This window comes from Pteropus alecto, unplaced genomic scaffold (assembly GCF_000325575.1).
Source record: "Pteropus alecto unplaced genomic scaffold, ASM32557v1 scaffold39, whole genome shotgun sequence".
In the NCBI taxonomy this organism is placed as follows: Eukaryota; Metazoa; Chordata; class Mammalia; order Chiroptera; family Pteropodidae; genus Pteropus; species Pteropus alecto.
Genome location: NW_006443568.1, coordinates 4,235,964 through 4,253,732, shown reverse-complemented (window position 1 = coordinate 4,253,732; position 17,769 = coordinate 4,235,964). Strand labels below are relative to the sequence as shown.

At 48.1% G+C, this 17,769-nt stretch overlaps 1 protein-coding gene across 1 annotated transcript in view; it reads right to left on the bottom strand.

Annotated features, from left to right (window-relative positions):
• The window catches only part of CSMD2 (CUB and Sushi multiple domains 2), a 571,413-nt gene that overhangs the window by 249,080 nt on the left and 304,564 nt on the right, over positions 1–17,769 (bottom strand). Inside the window, exons 15-16 of the mRNA XM_025041387.1 lie at positions 9,052–9,155; positions 5,732–5,844 (exon numbers count right to left, since the gene is read on the bottom strand). Of these exons, the coding sequence (XP_024897155.1) occupies positions 5,732–5,844; positions 9,052–9,155 (217 nt within the window). The remainder of the gene's footprint in view (positions 1–5,731; positions 5,845–9,051; positions 9,156–17,769) is intronic.

Sequence of the window (17,769 nt, the reverse complement as noted above, 5' to 3'; positions counted from 1 at the left end):
AGGAATGCCTCGGGGAGGTCTCTGCCCTCAGGTGCCTCATGCCACCTGTGAAACATCTGTATCACAGCTACCCTCCCATTCCTGAGCCAAGATGTCTATGCTGTATGGAATTTGGCATGAGCTGGGATAAAAGGAGGGCTAAGCAGGAGTTAAGGCCTTGGGCCATGCGTGCAGGTTGGGAGAGGAGCTGCAGGACTGGGGAAGCAGGGAGGAGAGCAGGCTTTTAACCGAGCCAGGTGCTTCACTATACCAGTGCCCTCTCAAGACCCCTGTGAGAAAAACGTTTTTCAGCCCCTCTTCACAGACGAGAAAACTCGGGCTCAGAGATGCAGATGGACAGGCTAAAGATCATGCACAGAGCCAATGGTAAAACGCTATTATAAACTGGCTTTGTCCAACCTCAAAACCAAGGGGACAGTGGAGAAGGGGTGGGGTCTCGGCCCCTGAGTGCTGAGAGATGGTAAAATGGGTGAAAAGGGGATTGAGAGGGTCCTGAGGAAGGGTGCTCGATTAAGACTGTGTAAAAAGTCATTACAATGTAATTCTGCGAGCTTTTATGAGTCCACACTGTGTGCCAGGCTCTGGGCTGGGCCCTTCGGACTGGAGAGATTAATAAACCAGAGTTCTGCTTAGAATAGATTCATAAGGACCAGAATTTGGCTTGGAATTACCATCATGGAAAGCATTCACTAGGATGCCAAGTGAATAACTGTGCTTTACCCTAAAGGCAATGAAAAATTTTCATTAAAGTTTAAAAAAAAAAAACAAACAAACTAGAAAGAAACTGCCAGATTTGAATTCTGGGAAGATCACTGTGCTGCGTGTGGCAGATGAGTGAGGGGTGGAAGAGAGGACCGGAGTCAGGATAGGAAGACTGTACTGTCAGTCAAGAGAGAGGCCATGAAGGCCTCAGCCACGGCAATGACAGAGGAGCTGGGACGCTGCAGAAAAAGAACTGACGGAATCTGGGACGAGGTGGGAGGGTGGGGAGGAGGTGGAGTGATAGCATGGGCGGGGCACTGTTCATCAAGATGCGGACCCGAGGGCAGGGGGTGTGGAGGTAGATGTGAAGAATTTGGTTTTGGATGGTGTTATAGGTTGAATGTTTCATAAGCTGAAGCCCTGTCCCACGGTGTGAATGTATTTGGAGATGAGGCTTCTAAGGAGGTAATAAAGGTTAAGTGAGGTCATAAAGGGTCCTGATCCTATAGAATTAGTGTGAACCAGAGAGATTGTTCTCTCTCTCCCTTCCACCCCCAGCCCTTGCCCTTTCCCCCGTGTACATGCACCCAGGAAAGGCTATGTGAGAAGGTAGCCATCTGCAAACCAGAGAGAGAGCCTGGACCAAAACCTGAATCAGCTGGAACGGAACCTTGATGTTGGACTTCTAGCTTAGAATTGTGAGAAAATAAATTTGTGCTTAAGTCACCCAGGCTACGGTATTTTGTTATGGCAGCCAGAGCAGAGCTTGGTTTGGGATGTCTGAGAGGAAAGCTATAAAAAAATGTGTCACAGGTGGATGGAAGTGCAAGTGGGGAACAGATTTGGAAGTCACTGGTGTTCACGTTGAGGTTGAAGCCATGAGAGTGGACGCGATCAACTGTGGAAGGTTCTAGACAAAGAGGATGGAAGGCTGAGGGCAGAGGCTGAGAAGTGCCTGCCCTGAAAGGCAGGGAGGAACCGTGCAGGAGATAAGCGGGGAGGGAGCAGCAGAGCAGGGGAGGAGAACCAGGAGGCGGCAGGCGAGAGGACACAGCCCTATCAGATGCCAGGGAACTCGACTCCCCTCCTTTTCCACAACAGAGGGGGCTCCTCGCAGTGAAGGTGTGAGACCGATGCGTTCCGCCCCTCAAATAAAAGGTCAAAGGTGGACGGGACAGAAGGAAAAGGCAGGGCCATCCCGACATTTGATCCTTCACAAGTTCTTCCCCTCACTGGACAAGGTGCAAACTCTTTGTGAGGCCTCAAGGCTCTCAGTGACCTGGATCTGTCTCCTGCCACTTCTGCCCCCACACGGTACACCGTGGCCCCAGTGAATCATCCCATTTCTCAGCTGGTCTGGGGAGTGAGGGCCCTGGGTGGGGAGTGCAGGTGTAGGGCAGGGACCGAGCCCAGGGGTCCATCAGAGCAAGCACAGGCCACCTGGCGGACAGGCAGGAAGCCACGTGTTTACCAGCAGAGGAGGACGCCCCCCGTGGAGGGTGGTGGTGGTGATCACAGAGGGTTGGGCGGAGAGGCACTTCAGCGGCCCCTGGGAGAAGAAGCCTCTGTGCCAGGCACCGTGCGAGGAGCTTTCTGTGATCTCATTTCACTTTCTTAACAATAAGCCTATAAGGTCAGCACTATTATTTCCATTTTGAGATGGGAAATGAGGCCCAAGTTCACATAGCTGGGACCAAGCTGGATTCACCAGGTAGGGTTCAACTCCACAGTCCATTCCATCTACACAGGACCGGCTGCCTCTGTGCCCGAACCTATGTAGTCCCTTGCTGGTTAGCAACGTCTCTAAAGGCCCAGACTCCCTTCATAACTTGTTATGGGTCCAAGGAGAAGTCTTGCTGACACCTAGTCTGTGACCAGCAGTCATACAGTGTATGTTTTTAGACCGCATCTAACTTGCTTGGTATTGTAACCTCAGTATCCAGCACAGTCCGGGAGCTTAATCGATACTGGCTGAGTGAAATGGACAAGAACTAATGAACAAAACCCCAACCTCTAGTAACAAGGAATCCGGGCCCATGATATATGGCCCATTTGATTGGGGTAAAGCTTTGGCTTCTATAAAGATTCAAAGAAATTGAAATTCTGTCACTTTGGGAGCTCTCCATATAGAGGGTAAATCATGGGCTTTGAAGCCAGAGGGACACAGGGTTGAATCTCGGCTCTGCCAGCTCCCAGCCTTGTGTGCGAACCTGGCAGGTAACTTCACCCTTCTGAACTTCCAATTCCTCATCTATAAAAGAGCAGCCATCACATAGCTACGAGATGAAGCGGTGCTTTTCAAACTAGTGTTTAGTTACAAATCTCCTCTTCAAAGAAGCCTTACAAGGAATAGAGGAAAACAGAGAAGAAATCGAGGCAGGGTCAGACCCTCCCTGCTAGGCATCCCCTATCCCACCTTGGTAGTCCCTGAGGGTACCCCAAGTCTTTGCATGACACCGAAAACCCCGAAATAGTGAACATAAAGCTTCTGGCACAAAGTAGGCTCTCAACAAAAGTATGTGCCTTTCTTTTCCAATGAAATCACATCAAACAAGTCTAACTCCTCTTTCCCACATAACAACCCTTCAGACATTTGAATACAGCTCTCAAGTCTTCTCTGAGTCCACTTTTCCCATGAATAAACATTCATGGGGTTGTTAACCTTTCTCACTGGGCTTGACTTAAGTTTGCTCCTTACCCATCTGAGGCCCCCACATCAAAGCTCGATTCTCTGATGCACAATCAGAAGAGAATAAAGCTCAACTAACTCCGTGGGATAAATTCTGGTAGCTAATTTTTCTGAACCTTGAAACAGACTAGATCTTTGTCCCCACTTCACCTGATCCTAGTAATTTAGCCCATAGCCCCTTCCCCATCGAGATCTTTCTGCATGCTGACTGGTATACTGACATCCCTTTCAAGCTCATGCTATTTATGTCTTATCCAAGCCATTGGTAAAATATGGACAGATTAAGGGCATGTGGATGACACAGGTTCGTTCCTCCCCACTTCTGGAAACACTCACTGCTGAACATTTTTACAAGTTCAGAAATGGGGAAACTTTAGAAACTTTGAGTCACGTCCATTTCCATTTTCAAAGTACGGTTGACTCTTGAACAACATGGGTTTGAACTACGCAGGTGCATTTATACGTGGATTTTTTTCAATAACTCCCTGTACAGTTTTCTGTCCACAGAGGCAGAGGGCCGACGGTATGCCATTTTATATAGGGACCTTGAGCAACCACAGATTTGGGTATCTGTGGGGTGTTCTGGAACCAATTCCCTGCAGATATGGAGGGACAACTTAAGTTTTGGGAAGAGTTATATGTGGATTTTTGACTGCGTAGTGGTTCGACACCCCCAACCCCACGTTGTTCAAGGGTCAACCGTCATATCAGAGAGTGGATCGGGATCAGAATTTCCTGATTTATCAGCTGGTGTTCTTTCCATTGCCCCACAGTTGCTTCTATGTAACTTTATACACCAGAGGAGCCCACACATCTAACTACCTATGTACTCATTCATGAGTCACCCACTCACTGCTTTGCAGTTTGAAATACTTCTTATTTTCACATTCTTTACCTACATGTCATCTTCCCAGTAGCCCTGTGACCTAGGTTGCATTATCATCTCCATTTCACAGAGGATGAAATGGAGCCCTAGAGAGGTTCCCTGACCTGTCATGAAGCTAGAAAGTGACATAACCAGGACTTGAACTGAGCCCTTGTCCCTCGGTAGGTGTTCTTCTGACTCCTTGTTCTGTCTCACTTAGACACATACTTCCTATTCTTAGGACAGTAATTCGTTGTCCTTACCCCAGTGGGCATTGTCGTACGACAGCGTTAGTGCTGGAAATATGGGCTCTCCTCCTGTTATGAGTTGAATCGTGTCCCCCAAAAGATATGGTGAATCCTAACCCTTGGTACCTGTGAATGTGACACCTTATTTGGAAATAGGCTCTATGCAGAAGTAATCAAGTTAAGATGAGGTCATATCAGAGTAGGGCCCTTCATCCAATATGACTGGTGTCCTTATAATAAGGAGAGAAACACACAGGGACGTGCGTGAACAACAGAAGCAGAGACTAAAGTGCTGCAGCTACAAGCCAAAGAATGCCAAGGACTGCCGGAAAGGTCGCCATGGAAACTAGGAAGCAGCAAGGAAGGATTCTACCCACAGTCTCAGAGGGAGCATGGCCCTCCTGATACCTTGAATTTGGACTTGTAGCCTCCAGAACTGTGAGAGAATAAATTTATGTTGTTTTGAGCCATCCAGTTTGTGGTACTTCGTGAGAGCAGCTCTGGGACACTCATACACGTCCTGTCTCACTGTTAGAATGCCAGCCCCTTGCAACAAAGACCTGCATCTAATGCATCTGTTCCCTACTGCTGGTCTAGGGTCAGATACCTAACAGGGCCTTACCAAATACGTGGGGGATGGCTTCTGCTCTCCTTTTTGTGGGGACCGGCATTAGTAGTCATTGGCCAATAGGAGGTTTGCAAGTGCACAGAATGGTGTTGATGGTGGTATTTCTTGGGCCACAGAGTCTACCATTCCCTTAATGCCTGGTCCCACCAAGAGATGAAGGTCACCCTCATGTGTATACTCCTTGGGTCACCAATGGTGTCTGTCTCTAGCGCTGTGCACCCAGTCACTCATCACTTGGATACTCCAATAGGGTAGCTTGAGAAGCTACTATCTCCAGTCTAAAGATAGAAAATAAGCGAGGCCTTTTAAAGGTCTACACAAGCCAAGTAAGAATTGGGGATGAAACTGATGTTGTGCCTGGTGCTGTGTGTCTAACATTTTAAGTGATTTTTCCAAGATAATCCTCAAAACAATCTGGGAGACCCACTGGACAAAGAAGAAGCCTGGGGCTCAGAGAAGTCAAGAACTCCAACATCCCTAAGGAGAGGCAGCTAGTGCCAGCTAGAACAAGGATTCGAACCCAGGGCTCACTGACTCCAAATCCAGACCCCAAGCATCTGATTCCAGGGCAAGTTCATCGGCTCCCCAAGAGCAGTTACCTTCGTAAGAAGCCTTGAATCCCAGGGAGCTGCCGCTGCCATCAGTCTGGAAGAGGAGCCACATTTGATGGTTGGTGCTGACAATGAGATCCGGGACCGATGTACCTGTCAGGCTGCCAGGAGACAGAGGTTGAGAGGCATGCACCCTGCCATGGCACCCCAACAGAATAACATCTAAAGGTAGGGGACGACCCACTTGGGCAAATTCTGCGCCCCACAGTGCTTCTGACACTGAAGCCCAGGTGCATGTCCTCTGTGTGCTGGGAGACTCAGCACCTCTCCCCTTCGGCCACAGGCAGACCTTGAATCTCAACTGCGACTCCATAGCCCAGACCCCTGGGCTTGCAATAGAGATCTGTGTCCTTGCTGACTCAGGGGACAGGGCTACCTGGATCCTGATCTACTCCTGCAATCTTCAATCTCTTGTGTGAACTTATCGCAGAAAAGACACAGGCAGAAACCCATTTCCCTGGTCGAACCCAGCCATCTGTTCATTGAGACACCTCCTCCTGTTCCACTTTGAGAAGTGAGACTTAAAGTGCAGCTGTCACCCTAGGGCCATATTCTTCCGAAGAAGACAGTTTGAGCATGGAGAAGCTTCTGATGCAACCCACATTTACCAGGTACCTACTCAAGTGAGACAACTTTCTATCCATTATCTCATTTAATGCCCCCAGTAGGCCAGTGAGGTGGGGGTTGTATTATCCCCAGTGTACAGATGAGAAGACAAAGGTGCGAAATGGCAGTGGTTTTCCAGAGGTCAGCTTACTGGAGAGTGGCAGAGCCAGGGTCCTCTGCATGGGCTGGGGTTTCTTTCCCAAAGAAACCTGGCTTCCTCTTGCTGTGGAGACCAGGCAAATCACCAGCACAGTTAGGGACTGGTGAGTTGTGGAGGGGTGATTCGATTAATGGGTCTGCTCTACTCTGGGGTCTCAAAGCTGGGGAGGGAGGGTTGAGTGGCTGTACAGAGATGCTCATCACACCATGAGCACTATGGGGCTGGAACTGGAACAGACCACCGAGGATATACCAGCCTGACCTGTGTTACACATCTGGGCTAGAAGCACTGACATTCTGTAATGGGTAAAGACTGAGGCCAGGCCACGGCTGGCTCCTGACTCCAGGGTGGCAAGGAGCAAGGGAGAAGGCCAAAGCCTCTGCTTTTCCTGTTCGACCCAGTTGGGACAACAAAGAAGCCTGGCCATTTTGCATGTATTTCCCTGAAGGGTTGAGACTGATGTTGGCCTAAAGAGATCTGGAAGGGAGGGGGTGAAAGAGCTCCTGTGCTGCTGCAGAATTTGTTGGGAGCTCACTCACACTAGACTGGTCCTGAGACCCAGGTACAAACGCTGCCTCCACCTTTCTTTGCTGTGGGACCTTGGACAAATGGCTGAGTCTATTCGAGCTTTTCTACTGCATGTTAAGTGAGGAGATTGGGCTACATGGTCCCCAAGAATCTTTTCAGTTCTGCTGTTGTAAGGTTCTCTCTATGGCAAAGCACACTGGGGTTGCAGGAGGAGACAAAGCTGGGATCCTGGCTTCTTGGGCACACTAAACTTACAGCGTACAGGTCACCAAACCAGGGCAAGTGAGTAATGGGGATGCACCAAGAGGAAGGGAGAGGTGGGTGCGATGGCTAATTTGATGTTGTAAACTTGCTTGGGCCCTAGGGTGCCCAGGTATATGGTGAAACATTATTCTGGGTTTGTCTGCGGTTTTGAATGAGATTAACACTTAAATGGTAGACTGAGTAAGCTCTTCCCAATCAAAGGCCTGAATTAAACAAAAAGGCTGACCCTCCTCTGAGTAAAAGAGAATTCTTCCTGCCTGCCAGAATTCCAGCGGGAACACTGGCTTATTTTTTTTCCTGCCTTGGACTTGAACTGAAACATCAGCTCTTCCTGGGTCTTGAGCTTGCTGGCATTCACACTGGAACTACATCACCCATCTCCTGGGTCTCCAGTTTGCCGACTCACCCTGTAGATCCTGGGACTTGTCAGCCTCAATAACCGTGTAAGCCAATTCCTTATAATAGATCCGTTTCTCTCTATATACACTTTGTTGGCTCTGCTTCTCTGGAGAAGCCTGATTAATACAGTGGAATAGGTAGGGGGTAGACACCCAAAAGGTAGACACCCTTCAGGCTCACATTCCATTCCTTTCTCCTGAGAGACCCCAGGTCCCAGGCATGTCAGCTGACTCAGTGAGTAACATCATGAGTCCTTTAACTATCCTGTTAGAATCTTCTCCAGGTAGGTGTGGAGAAAGTGTGGGAAGCTCCCCAGAACAGAAAAGCTCCAAGAAAAGTCAGCTATTACCGAATAGCCTTTTTTCATTCACCATTAGAACCACAGTGTGTTTGCCTGGAGCAAGCCTGGCTGGGAGGGGGTATGGCATGGGGTACTGTCCTTCACTGAAATCAAAAGATATGAAGTCAAGTGCTGGTTCTGCCACCAACCATCTTAGCAACCACTGGGCCTCAGTTTCCCCACCTGTTAAATGGAGATAATAATGCCTTTCTCACAGGGCTGTGGTAGAAATTAAGTGAGGTAACTGATGTGAGACTTCCCATCACAGAGCCCGGGCACATAGTAGGTGCTCAATGTATGTGAAAATCCACTCCTTCTGGGCAGGGGAGAAGGGTGAGGTCATGCCTGTCTGTCGCTCTGTGCCACTTGCACTGAACAAGAGCATTATCTTGCTTCATGTCAGGCTAATGGTGGTGGGTGAAGGAGGAGCTAAATGGCCCCCAAGAGCCAAGACCCAATATAATAGAGATATCCTCTCCTTTGACTAGACTGTGTCATATTAGCCTTTCTGGGCTCCGAAAATGTGGCTACTATGTCTATGTCATCCCAACTCCTTGGAACCACCTGCTTCCCAGAGAGTTCTGGGTGTCCAGGGAGGTTAGCAAAAACACTTTCATTGTCTCTGTCTGAAGTCAGACTGTCACAGATGTACTCAGCCATGAGGAAAAACTGTTGGGTGGCAGAAGCAGGGTCTGTGTAGAAGCAGACAGCCAGGTGGAAAGCTCCAGGCATAGACGCAAAACCTCTATTTCCCTGCTCCCTAAGAGATTGCTCATTCTGTACTCTTTTCCCATGACTTCCTAGTGAGAATTTGGTCCAATGCTCTGTTTCCTTTGGTTGGATTAGAGAGAGGAGAAGGCATTGTTGCTGAAACTAGGAGCACTGTGGGATACCTATTCTGGTTGCAGTGTGGTCTGGGGGACCAGGCAGGAGCCAGCAAGCCGATCCCACCACCATCAGCCCAGGTACGCAGGTTCCCACCCTCCCAACCATACGCTCTGCTTCACTTACATGTAGAGAACCGTTTTCTGGTCCCCATCCTGCCCACCATCCCCGACCGTCAGGGTGTCATAGCCCCTCTCCAAGTCAAACTCCTCGAAGGCCAACTTGATCACCTAGGGAGAGAGCATGGGATTAGGGGCCAGGTAGGGGCTGCCAGGAGAGACTTTCAGAGTCTTGAGGATAGTAAGAAGTTTCCTTGTTATGTCCTGAGGCCCAGAGTCCCCGTAACACCATTCCACATGATTCTCAATCCAAACTAAGCATTTCCACGCCACCTTTTTGAGTGTGAACTATTTCTCTCCAGGCCATACAGTCTCTGGGGTCCCCTGATGTTTTCCAAAAATGTTCATGGCACATCTGCTCAATTCTGGGGGTTGTCACGGCAACACCAGGCACATCTGGCCAACTCCGAGATGTTAGACTCTTTCTTCACGCTTTAATGCACAGAAATCCCCGTGAGCTCGGTGGCAATTTTTCAGGCCACATGTGGAATCTTAGCTATCTTGCCCCCAGGGACCTGCAGACATCTCTCTCAGCCTCTTCTCTGCTTGCTTTTCTCCATCCTCTTTGTTTATTTGTTGAATAAATGAATTTTTCAGGAAGGAATTTTGACAAGATTCTTGTCTCTTAACTTGTTGTCGTCTTGCCTTCCACAAATATTTACTAAGCACTCACCATATGCCAGGCTAGGAGGTGGGGTTTCAACAGTGAGCACAACACTGTCCCTGCCCTCGGTGAGCAGGGGAGACCAGAAAAGCAAACCGATAACCACAACACTGGGTGATGAACACTATGATGGGGGCTGGTGGGAGCACAGAGGAGCCGGTGGCTCGCTGTCCTGTGGTGGTAGCAGGAGGGGAGGCTCTTCGTGATGGTGGGGTTTGAGAATTCTGAAGGATGTGGAAGACTGGCCAACAAAGTTGGGATGCTGAGAGAGGGCGGAAGACATTCTGAGGAGTCAGATGCACAAGGCCTGAGCTGTGGCAGACATGGAACATTCCAGAACAAGTGGTCATTCAGCGTCTGCCAATGGCAGGTCCACAAACTGAGCATAACTGCTTGCTGCCACACTTAGGGGAGAGGGTGGACAATGTGATTGGGCCTTCAGTGCAAGGAGGTGACTCAAGAAGGGCCAGAACTCGAAAAGTTTGCCTGGAGTGAGGTCTAGAGAGTCTTATAACTCTGCCCCTAAGGGTTGGGGTTCATCCTGAGGGAGGAGAAGTGGAGGGGTTTTAAACAGTGGGTGGCAGGATACGTAGGTCTTTGAGAAAACATCGGCCTAGCTGCTCATGTGGAAATTGATGTGGCAGGAGTGAGGCCGGAGATGGTGAGGGCGGTGCCAGGCTTCTGCAGTGGTCTAGGTGAGCGATGAAGGAGAACAATGGAGATGGAACGGAGACGCAGGTCTGAGCCATACTGAGGGCTCTGTGACTGGGTGGATGTGGGGACTGAGGGAGAGGGAGGGATCACTGGTTAGGATGGCTTGCGGGTTTCCGGTTTGGGCAACTGCATGGGTGGTGGTGCCATTCACGAAGACAGGACCCACAGAAGCACCACTCCCAAAGTCTAATCTGCATCTCTTCCTGTCTGTGTCAGTGTGATGAAGATCTTTAGTCTCCCAGTGGGGAGGTTGAAGGTGCTCCTTTGTCTCTATTCTATGACCTAAGGAGTAGAGAATTCCTGTGGATAGTTTTTCCTAGTTATGCACGTTTCCTCTTTCCAAACCAAACAGCCCAGCACCCATGTACTGCCAGCGTGCTAGCATAGCCTCGCCCAAGGTGCCTTCAGATGTCTGAGAAGCACACTGCCACTGCGCTCATTCATGAGTCCGGGTACCATCTATGTGGGACCTCTGCACTGCATGGGCAATAGGACACAGGAGGAGGTGAGTGCCACTGGCTGGAAGAAAGGCTAAAGCAGGTTTCCTGAAGGTAAGAAGCCCAGGCTGTTTGGGAAATAAACTGAGTTCAATAAATGGATAAAGAAGGGAAAGCAGCCCAGGCAGAGGAAGGAGCAGGTGCATAGATGGGCAAAGGCGTGGAAGGACCGGCTTGTCTAGAGACTCCTAGCTGATCTGGAGCTGTTTAACGGGGTGGGGAAGTGGGGGAGTGAAGGGAGGGAAGGGGGAGGAGCCAGGAAAGGAGGGGCTGTCTGTCATGCTAAGGAGTTGGGCTTTGTCCGAAAGATAAGGGGGAGTTATGGAAGAATTATAAGCAAAGGCGTGACATGAGATTTCTGTTGTAGGAGCAACAGCATTGAGGGATAGTGGAAAACCAGGAGACTGATCTCTGGGCTGTAGCGATGCTGTAGGTGAGGGAGCATGTGGGCCTTGGCAGGCAGTGGTTGCGGCTGTTAGAAAAGGGGATGAAATGTAACTGTCATCAGCGAGTGGGGATGCCGCATCCCTGCTGGTTTTCCCATGTTCCCTGATGGCCAATGTCATCATCATGAGGTCATCTTCTCAGGCTGGAATGTTTTTCATCTCCTACCCTCCCAGTCCTGCCCTGTAGAATGACACACAAAGAGGGGCCCTTGGCATCTGCTCCCTGCTGCCCTCCCAGCCTGTGTAACTACCTGAGTTCCTGTGTGACACCCCTTCATGTTGGTCCATGACGCCGATTTGCACAGATTCCTCCCCCTCCTCCTGGCTCCCTCAGTAATGTCTCCTTGAGCATCTCTTCTTCACGTGTCCTCTGAGGACCCTTCCTCTCTGCTCTGTGTCAGCACTTACCTGCTGTACTGTGAGTGATCTGTGTGCCTGGTCCTCCACTACACCACGAACTATCTGGAGGGCAGGGGCCAGGTCTCACTGCCTCTGCACTGCCAGTGCCTGTCAGCATGCCAAGGGCTCAGACAGTGTTGAATGGGAGAACATTTTTCAAACCTTTCCTGATTCTCCAGCATGGACTGATTGTTAGGCTCTTGGATCCCTCACAGGAGTTATTATGTAGAACAAAGGTCGGCAAACTGTTCCTGTAAAGGGCCAGATAGTAAATGTTTTCCCCTGCGCAGACCATATGTCTGTTGCAACTGCCCACCTTGGCTGCTGCAGAGTGAACACAGACATACTCAATCTGTACATGAATGGGGGTGGCTGGGTTCCAATAAAACTTTATTTATGACAACAAGCAACAAGGTAGATTTAGGCCCACAGGCAGTAGTTTGCCAATCCCTGGTCTAGAAAATTCTTTGAGACACTTAACCACAGTTTTGATCATCTTCTCTTGTGAGATTTCTTAACTATAAGAGCTGACACCTACAATGGGCCCGACCCTGTTCTGAGGACTTTACATACATAAACTCATGCAGAACGTACAATGACGAGAGCTACAATGAATACCTCCATTTCATAAATGGAAAACTCAGACACAGAGACGTCAGGCAACTTGCCCAGGATCACACAGCTAACTGGTAGAACTAGGACTCACCAGGCAGCCAGAGGCCAGGCTCTTTGCCACTCTGTTCTACCACCTCATAGTGTCCCAGCGAAGTCTCAGGTCTACGAGGTAGGGAGCATGACTGATCCTCTCAAACCTTTCCTAAGCTCTTTATCTGGATCTCAGCAGCTCAGCAAAGATTTGCTGTATATAAAATACTGAAAGCCCAGCAGTGCCTTCTGCAGGAGGAGGGGCCTGGCCTCTGAGGGACTAAGGGTCCTTGTTACACTTTCTTGCCACCCTAGGGCAGAGGGCACTGGCTCAGCATGCCACCTCCAAAAAAGGGAGCATATGATTACTAGGCCTATAATGGGAAAACATCGCTTTGAAGGCCAGAAACCAGAGCCATAAAATGATTCACGTCATTGGTTAGAGCAGCCATTGATGTGAACTGCATTTTAGAGCATCTGACCCTAACATAGGAGCTAATTACACCAAGTAGACAGTACACCACACACGACATTGCGGCTTTGGGATGGGTCCCAGTGCACAATGTACTGATGCTCTCCCCCATACTCTTTGGCCATTGTTTAAAGACAGGATCCTATAATGACTCATTAACTAATGTGCGGATCAATTAGGCTCATAAAATGCCTTTCTGAGGCAGGAGAGTAGCAACTCTTGAAACAAGCATGATCAAAGGACATTTGTATATGGTTCAGACACCCAATTTACACCCGTTAGATAAATGAATAAACAAACCCATCATCTAGGACATAATTACTGAGTACCTGCTACGTTCCAAGCACCGAGCTAGATGCTTCCTGTGTTATCTCACTGGCCTGATAATTGAGAGCAGAATCTAAACGCCAAGGGTACAGTGCAGTGAGTGCTGGAGGATCACAAAGAAGGGAGAGATGAAAGGTGGTCACAAGGAGGAGGCATAGACGCGCTGGCCCTCGCAGGACGAAGGGTTTTGTTCAGGAAATGTGGTGATGAGTGAACAGAGGAACGAGGAGCAGGGAGGGCAGTCAGGCAGGGGACTGGAGGGAAGAGAGCAGCCTGGCTGAGTCTGCACTTGGCTTTTGCCTGGCAGACCAGAGCAAGCAGTGCGGACTATCTGATGGTGAAGATGAGGGGAGGCTACAACTCAGCATGAAGGGAAGGCTGGAGGCAGAGAGACCTGCCAGGAGTGGGTACAGGGTCCGGAAGTAGGAGGGGGCTTAGGGGAGCCTGAGTTGGTGTTCACTGTAGAGGGGAAGAGGTGGGAGGGAGTCCTGGTGACTATACCTGTCAGCACTCAGCCACCTTTCCCGAGAACTGTAGGGTTAAAGTTAGGATTTAGGGTTAGGGTTAGCGTCAGGGTGGATGGGAGCCGGACCATGGAAGATGCTCACTCTGGGTTCCAGAGGACATTTCTCGCTTCTTGAGCACCATCCAGGACCAGTTAAGGGAGAGGGATCCCAGTCCTTCAAGCCTGTGCCCAATGTCTTGGTGAGGCTGCAGAGGATCTGACAGCTGATGGACATTTTGAGGGAAGCTGGAGCCCTAAGAAACCTAGACCGAGGTTGTTTTGTCTCATCCCTCCATTTCTACCATAGCCTCCTAGCCAGGCTCCCCGTCTCTGCTGCCCTTCCTTCACTCTGCACCAAAAACTCTGTGCCCCATGCTCCCTTAGAGCAGGAGTTGGATAACTAGGGCGCTTGGGCCGAATCTGGCCTATGGCCCATTTTTGAATGGACCCTTGAGTTAAGAAGCACTCTTAAACTTTTAAAGGGTTAAAAAATAAATAGAGCACTACAAAGAAAAATGTGCAACACAATCTTTACATGGTCCTCAAAGCCTAAAATATTTATTATATGGCTCTTCATAGAAAAATTTTGCTGACCTCTGGCCTAGAGCAATGGCATCCAATCTGGGTTCTCAGGCACCTCAGGGTCCCATAGATGGGTACTTCACGGGCCACCAGTAAAGGTGGAGAGAGAGCCAGAGTTGGCTACTTGTTTTGGGATTCTGTGACTGACATAGGTAGAGGTTTACTAATGTCCCTCCCTCTGTTTACTCATCCTTAATAGAACCCTGACTTTGGGTAATGTACCCAGCTCTCTGAGCTAAGGATGGCTAAATAACAGGATTCTGGGCAATGAGATGATCTGAGGAATCCTCTGGGCATTTTCCTGCCTTTCTCCTTGTTTTCCTGGGATACAGATGTGAGGACAGAGGTGGAGCAGCCTTCTTGTGCTTATGAGACAAGAGTCACACAAGAAGAATGGCAGAGGGAAAAATAAAAGGTGCTTGATACAGGGCTGGATACTAAACCAGCCCTGGACTCTCCACCTCTGGACCTCTGGTATGTAGAGAAAACAAACTGTTTTGTTTAAGCTTCTGTTGAGTTTTCTGCAAATCACAGCCAGTTGCAAGCTAATGACTACTGGTTCTGAAGAAAAGCTTTAGTCACCACAAAAAATAGTTTGCTAACACTTGACCCTCAGGATGAAGTTGAACATCTTAGAAACCCTGGGCTTTACATGGCCTGCCCCTTCCCCGCTACTTAGAGCCCCCTCCACAACACCAGACTCCAGTCCTACTCCCCCTATTCCTTCTTAGAGCACTTCTCCGAGCTCTGAGCTCTGGAGGGCTGTCCTTGGCCCACCCAGCCTTGGTTAACTAATGCTGCTGTCAGTTTAACTATTACCTCATGAAAGGAAAGGAACTCCCTTTTCCTGGGCTCGGCCTGCATGGTGATTCCTTCCCTGGGAGGGCCCAAGGTAGGGCTGGAGAACTGGCTCTTGGGGTGGGCAGGAGGGGAGACTGGTGGGAAGGCTGATGTGGACCCTCAGGAGTTCAAGCAGATGAATGAGCCAACATTTAAGATTCACTCCAATTCAAGACATTTATATGAGAATTGAAGGTAATGAAAAAAAAGAAGACTCAAATGGCAGTAAAAAAGAAATTCTATTCAATTTGTCTCCTCTAGCACCTCTGAGAAAGGGTTTTTTTTTTTTTTTTTTTAAATTGAGGTATAATTGACATGTAACATTATATTAGTTCCAGGTGTACAATATAATGATTCAATATTTGTATACACTCAATATGTCTAGTTTCCCCATCATCATATAAAGCTACAAAATATATAACACAATATTATTGACTATATTCACCATGCTGTACATTACATTCCCATGACTTATTTATTATATGACTATAAGTTTGACCCCGTTCCCCCATTACATCCACCCCTCAAGCCTGCAACTCCCCTCCCCTCTGGCAACCATAAATCTGTTCTTGGCGTCTATACGTTTTGTTTCATTTTGCTTGTTCATGTGTTTTGTTTTTTAGATTCTACACATAAGTGAAAGCATACAGTATTTATCTTTCTCAGACTAATTTCACTTAGCATAATACCCTCAAGGTTCATCCATGTTGCTGCAAACGGCAAGATTTCATCCTTTTTTATGGCTGAGTAGTATTCCATTATTCCATTGTGTATATGTACCACATCTTCTTTATCCATTAATCTATCAATAGACATTTACGTTGTTTCCATATCTTGGCTATTGTGAATAATCTGCATTGAACATCGGGATACATATATCTTTTCAAATTAGTGTTTTTGTTTTATTCAGATAAATATCCAGAAGTAGAATTGCTAGATCATGTGATAGTTCTATTTTTAGGAAGCTCCATACTGTTTTCCATAGTGTCTGTACCAATTTACATTCTTACCAAAAGTGAATGAGGATTCCCTTTTCTCCACATTCTTGCCAACACTTGTTATTTATTGTCTTTTTGATACTAGCTATTCTAGCAGGTGTGAAGTGATGTCTCACTGTGGTTTTGATTTGCATTTCTCTAATGATTAGTGATGTTGAGCACCTTTTCATATGCCTGTTGGCCATCTATCTATATATCTTCTTCAGAATAACATCCATTCTGATCTTCTGCCCGTCTTTAAATAGGATTTTTTGTTTTTATATTATTGAGTTGTATGAGTTCTTTATATATTTTGGACAAGGCAGGCTTTTGAGGAGGTTGAGAAAGTAAAGCCAGGGTCAGAGACTGAGAACGTTCAGCGGTTCTGGAACTTTGGTCACTATCTCCATTTAATTTTGGTGGCCTTAAGAGTCGTAAGCCCTTTCACCCATTTATGACTCATTCGCTCATTGATTGATGGATTCATTTATTCCTTTATTCATTCAACGGCTGATATGCACTTGCCAAGTATGGGCTTTGAGAGGCAACGACAAGCAAGATAAACATGGCCACCATGCCGAGAGCTCACAGTCTGGAAGAGGAGATACATGAATTCACAGAAAATACAATACAGTGTGGAAAGTACTGAAATCGGGGAAGCATGAGGACAGGGCAAATCTGTGGGGCACAAAATCCTGGCTAGAGGAAGGGACAGGGCTTATCTTCAAGTACAGAGGAGGAGGTACGGGAACATCAAGGCCACAGTCGGTTCTGGGGGAGGGGAATGCCAAGATATGATCTGAAGTGAAGACAATGTAAAAGGGAAAGGAATCAGGCTTAAGACTTGGAGGAGGTCCTTAAAAGGTCGCCCAGCCATGAAAAATTTGCTGTGGGGGTACCTGACCTCTCTGATGGCCAGCCAGCATCTCACACACAGCTCAGCACACAGAGGGCATGAGTAAATGCTTGCTGAATGAATAAGTGATTGAACAAATGGGCTAACAAATGTGTTCCTGACATTTGCACTACTGAGTGATCACTTGCCTGGAGAGTTATTTTTTAATTCTTCAGGTCTACAAAGGGAAGGGTGACACTGATAATCCTTAAGGAGTGAATAATCAAAATGCTATTATCTCTGGCTTTGAAGTTCATGAAATGAGCTTTCCTTTCTTTCTCCCTTCCATACCCGCTCCTTCTTCCTTATACCCTCATCCCTCCCTTTCCCATCTCTCTCCTCTCCTGCCTCACTTCTATTTCTTTTCTAGCAAAGGTGGATTAACTTTCCTGATCAAATCCAGTGATGTTCATATGCAAATTGAATCATATGTCTCGAGTTCATGCTGAGAAGCTAAGAAAGAAAAGCAGATGTGTGCAGGTAGGGGGCACTGGCACAGGTCTGGATTTTAGTCCTGACCAAGGAAATTTCATCAGCCACGTCTTTAGGAGGCTGAACTGAAAGGTCCTAAACAGGAGGAGGCTGCAGGGCCAAATGTGGGTGATGCCATACCTGAGAAGCTACCTGACACAGAGGTAGGTCTCCTCCATTGGTTATTAACGTAATCAACCATCTGCTGAGCTCCTCCTCTGTATCAAGCACTGTGCTATCTACAGAAGACGTACTACACAAAATTCTGATCTGCTTTCAGGGCACTCCTGA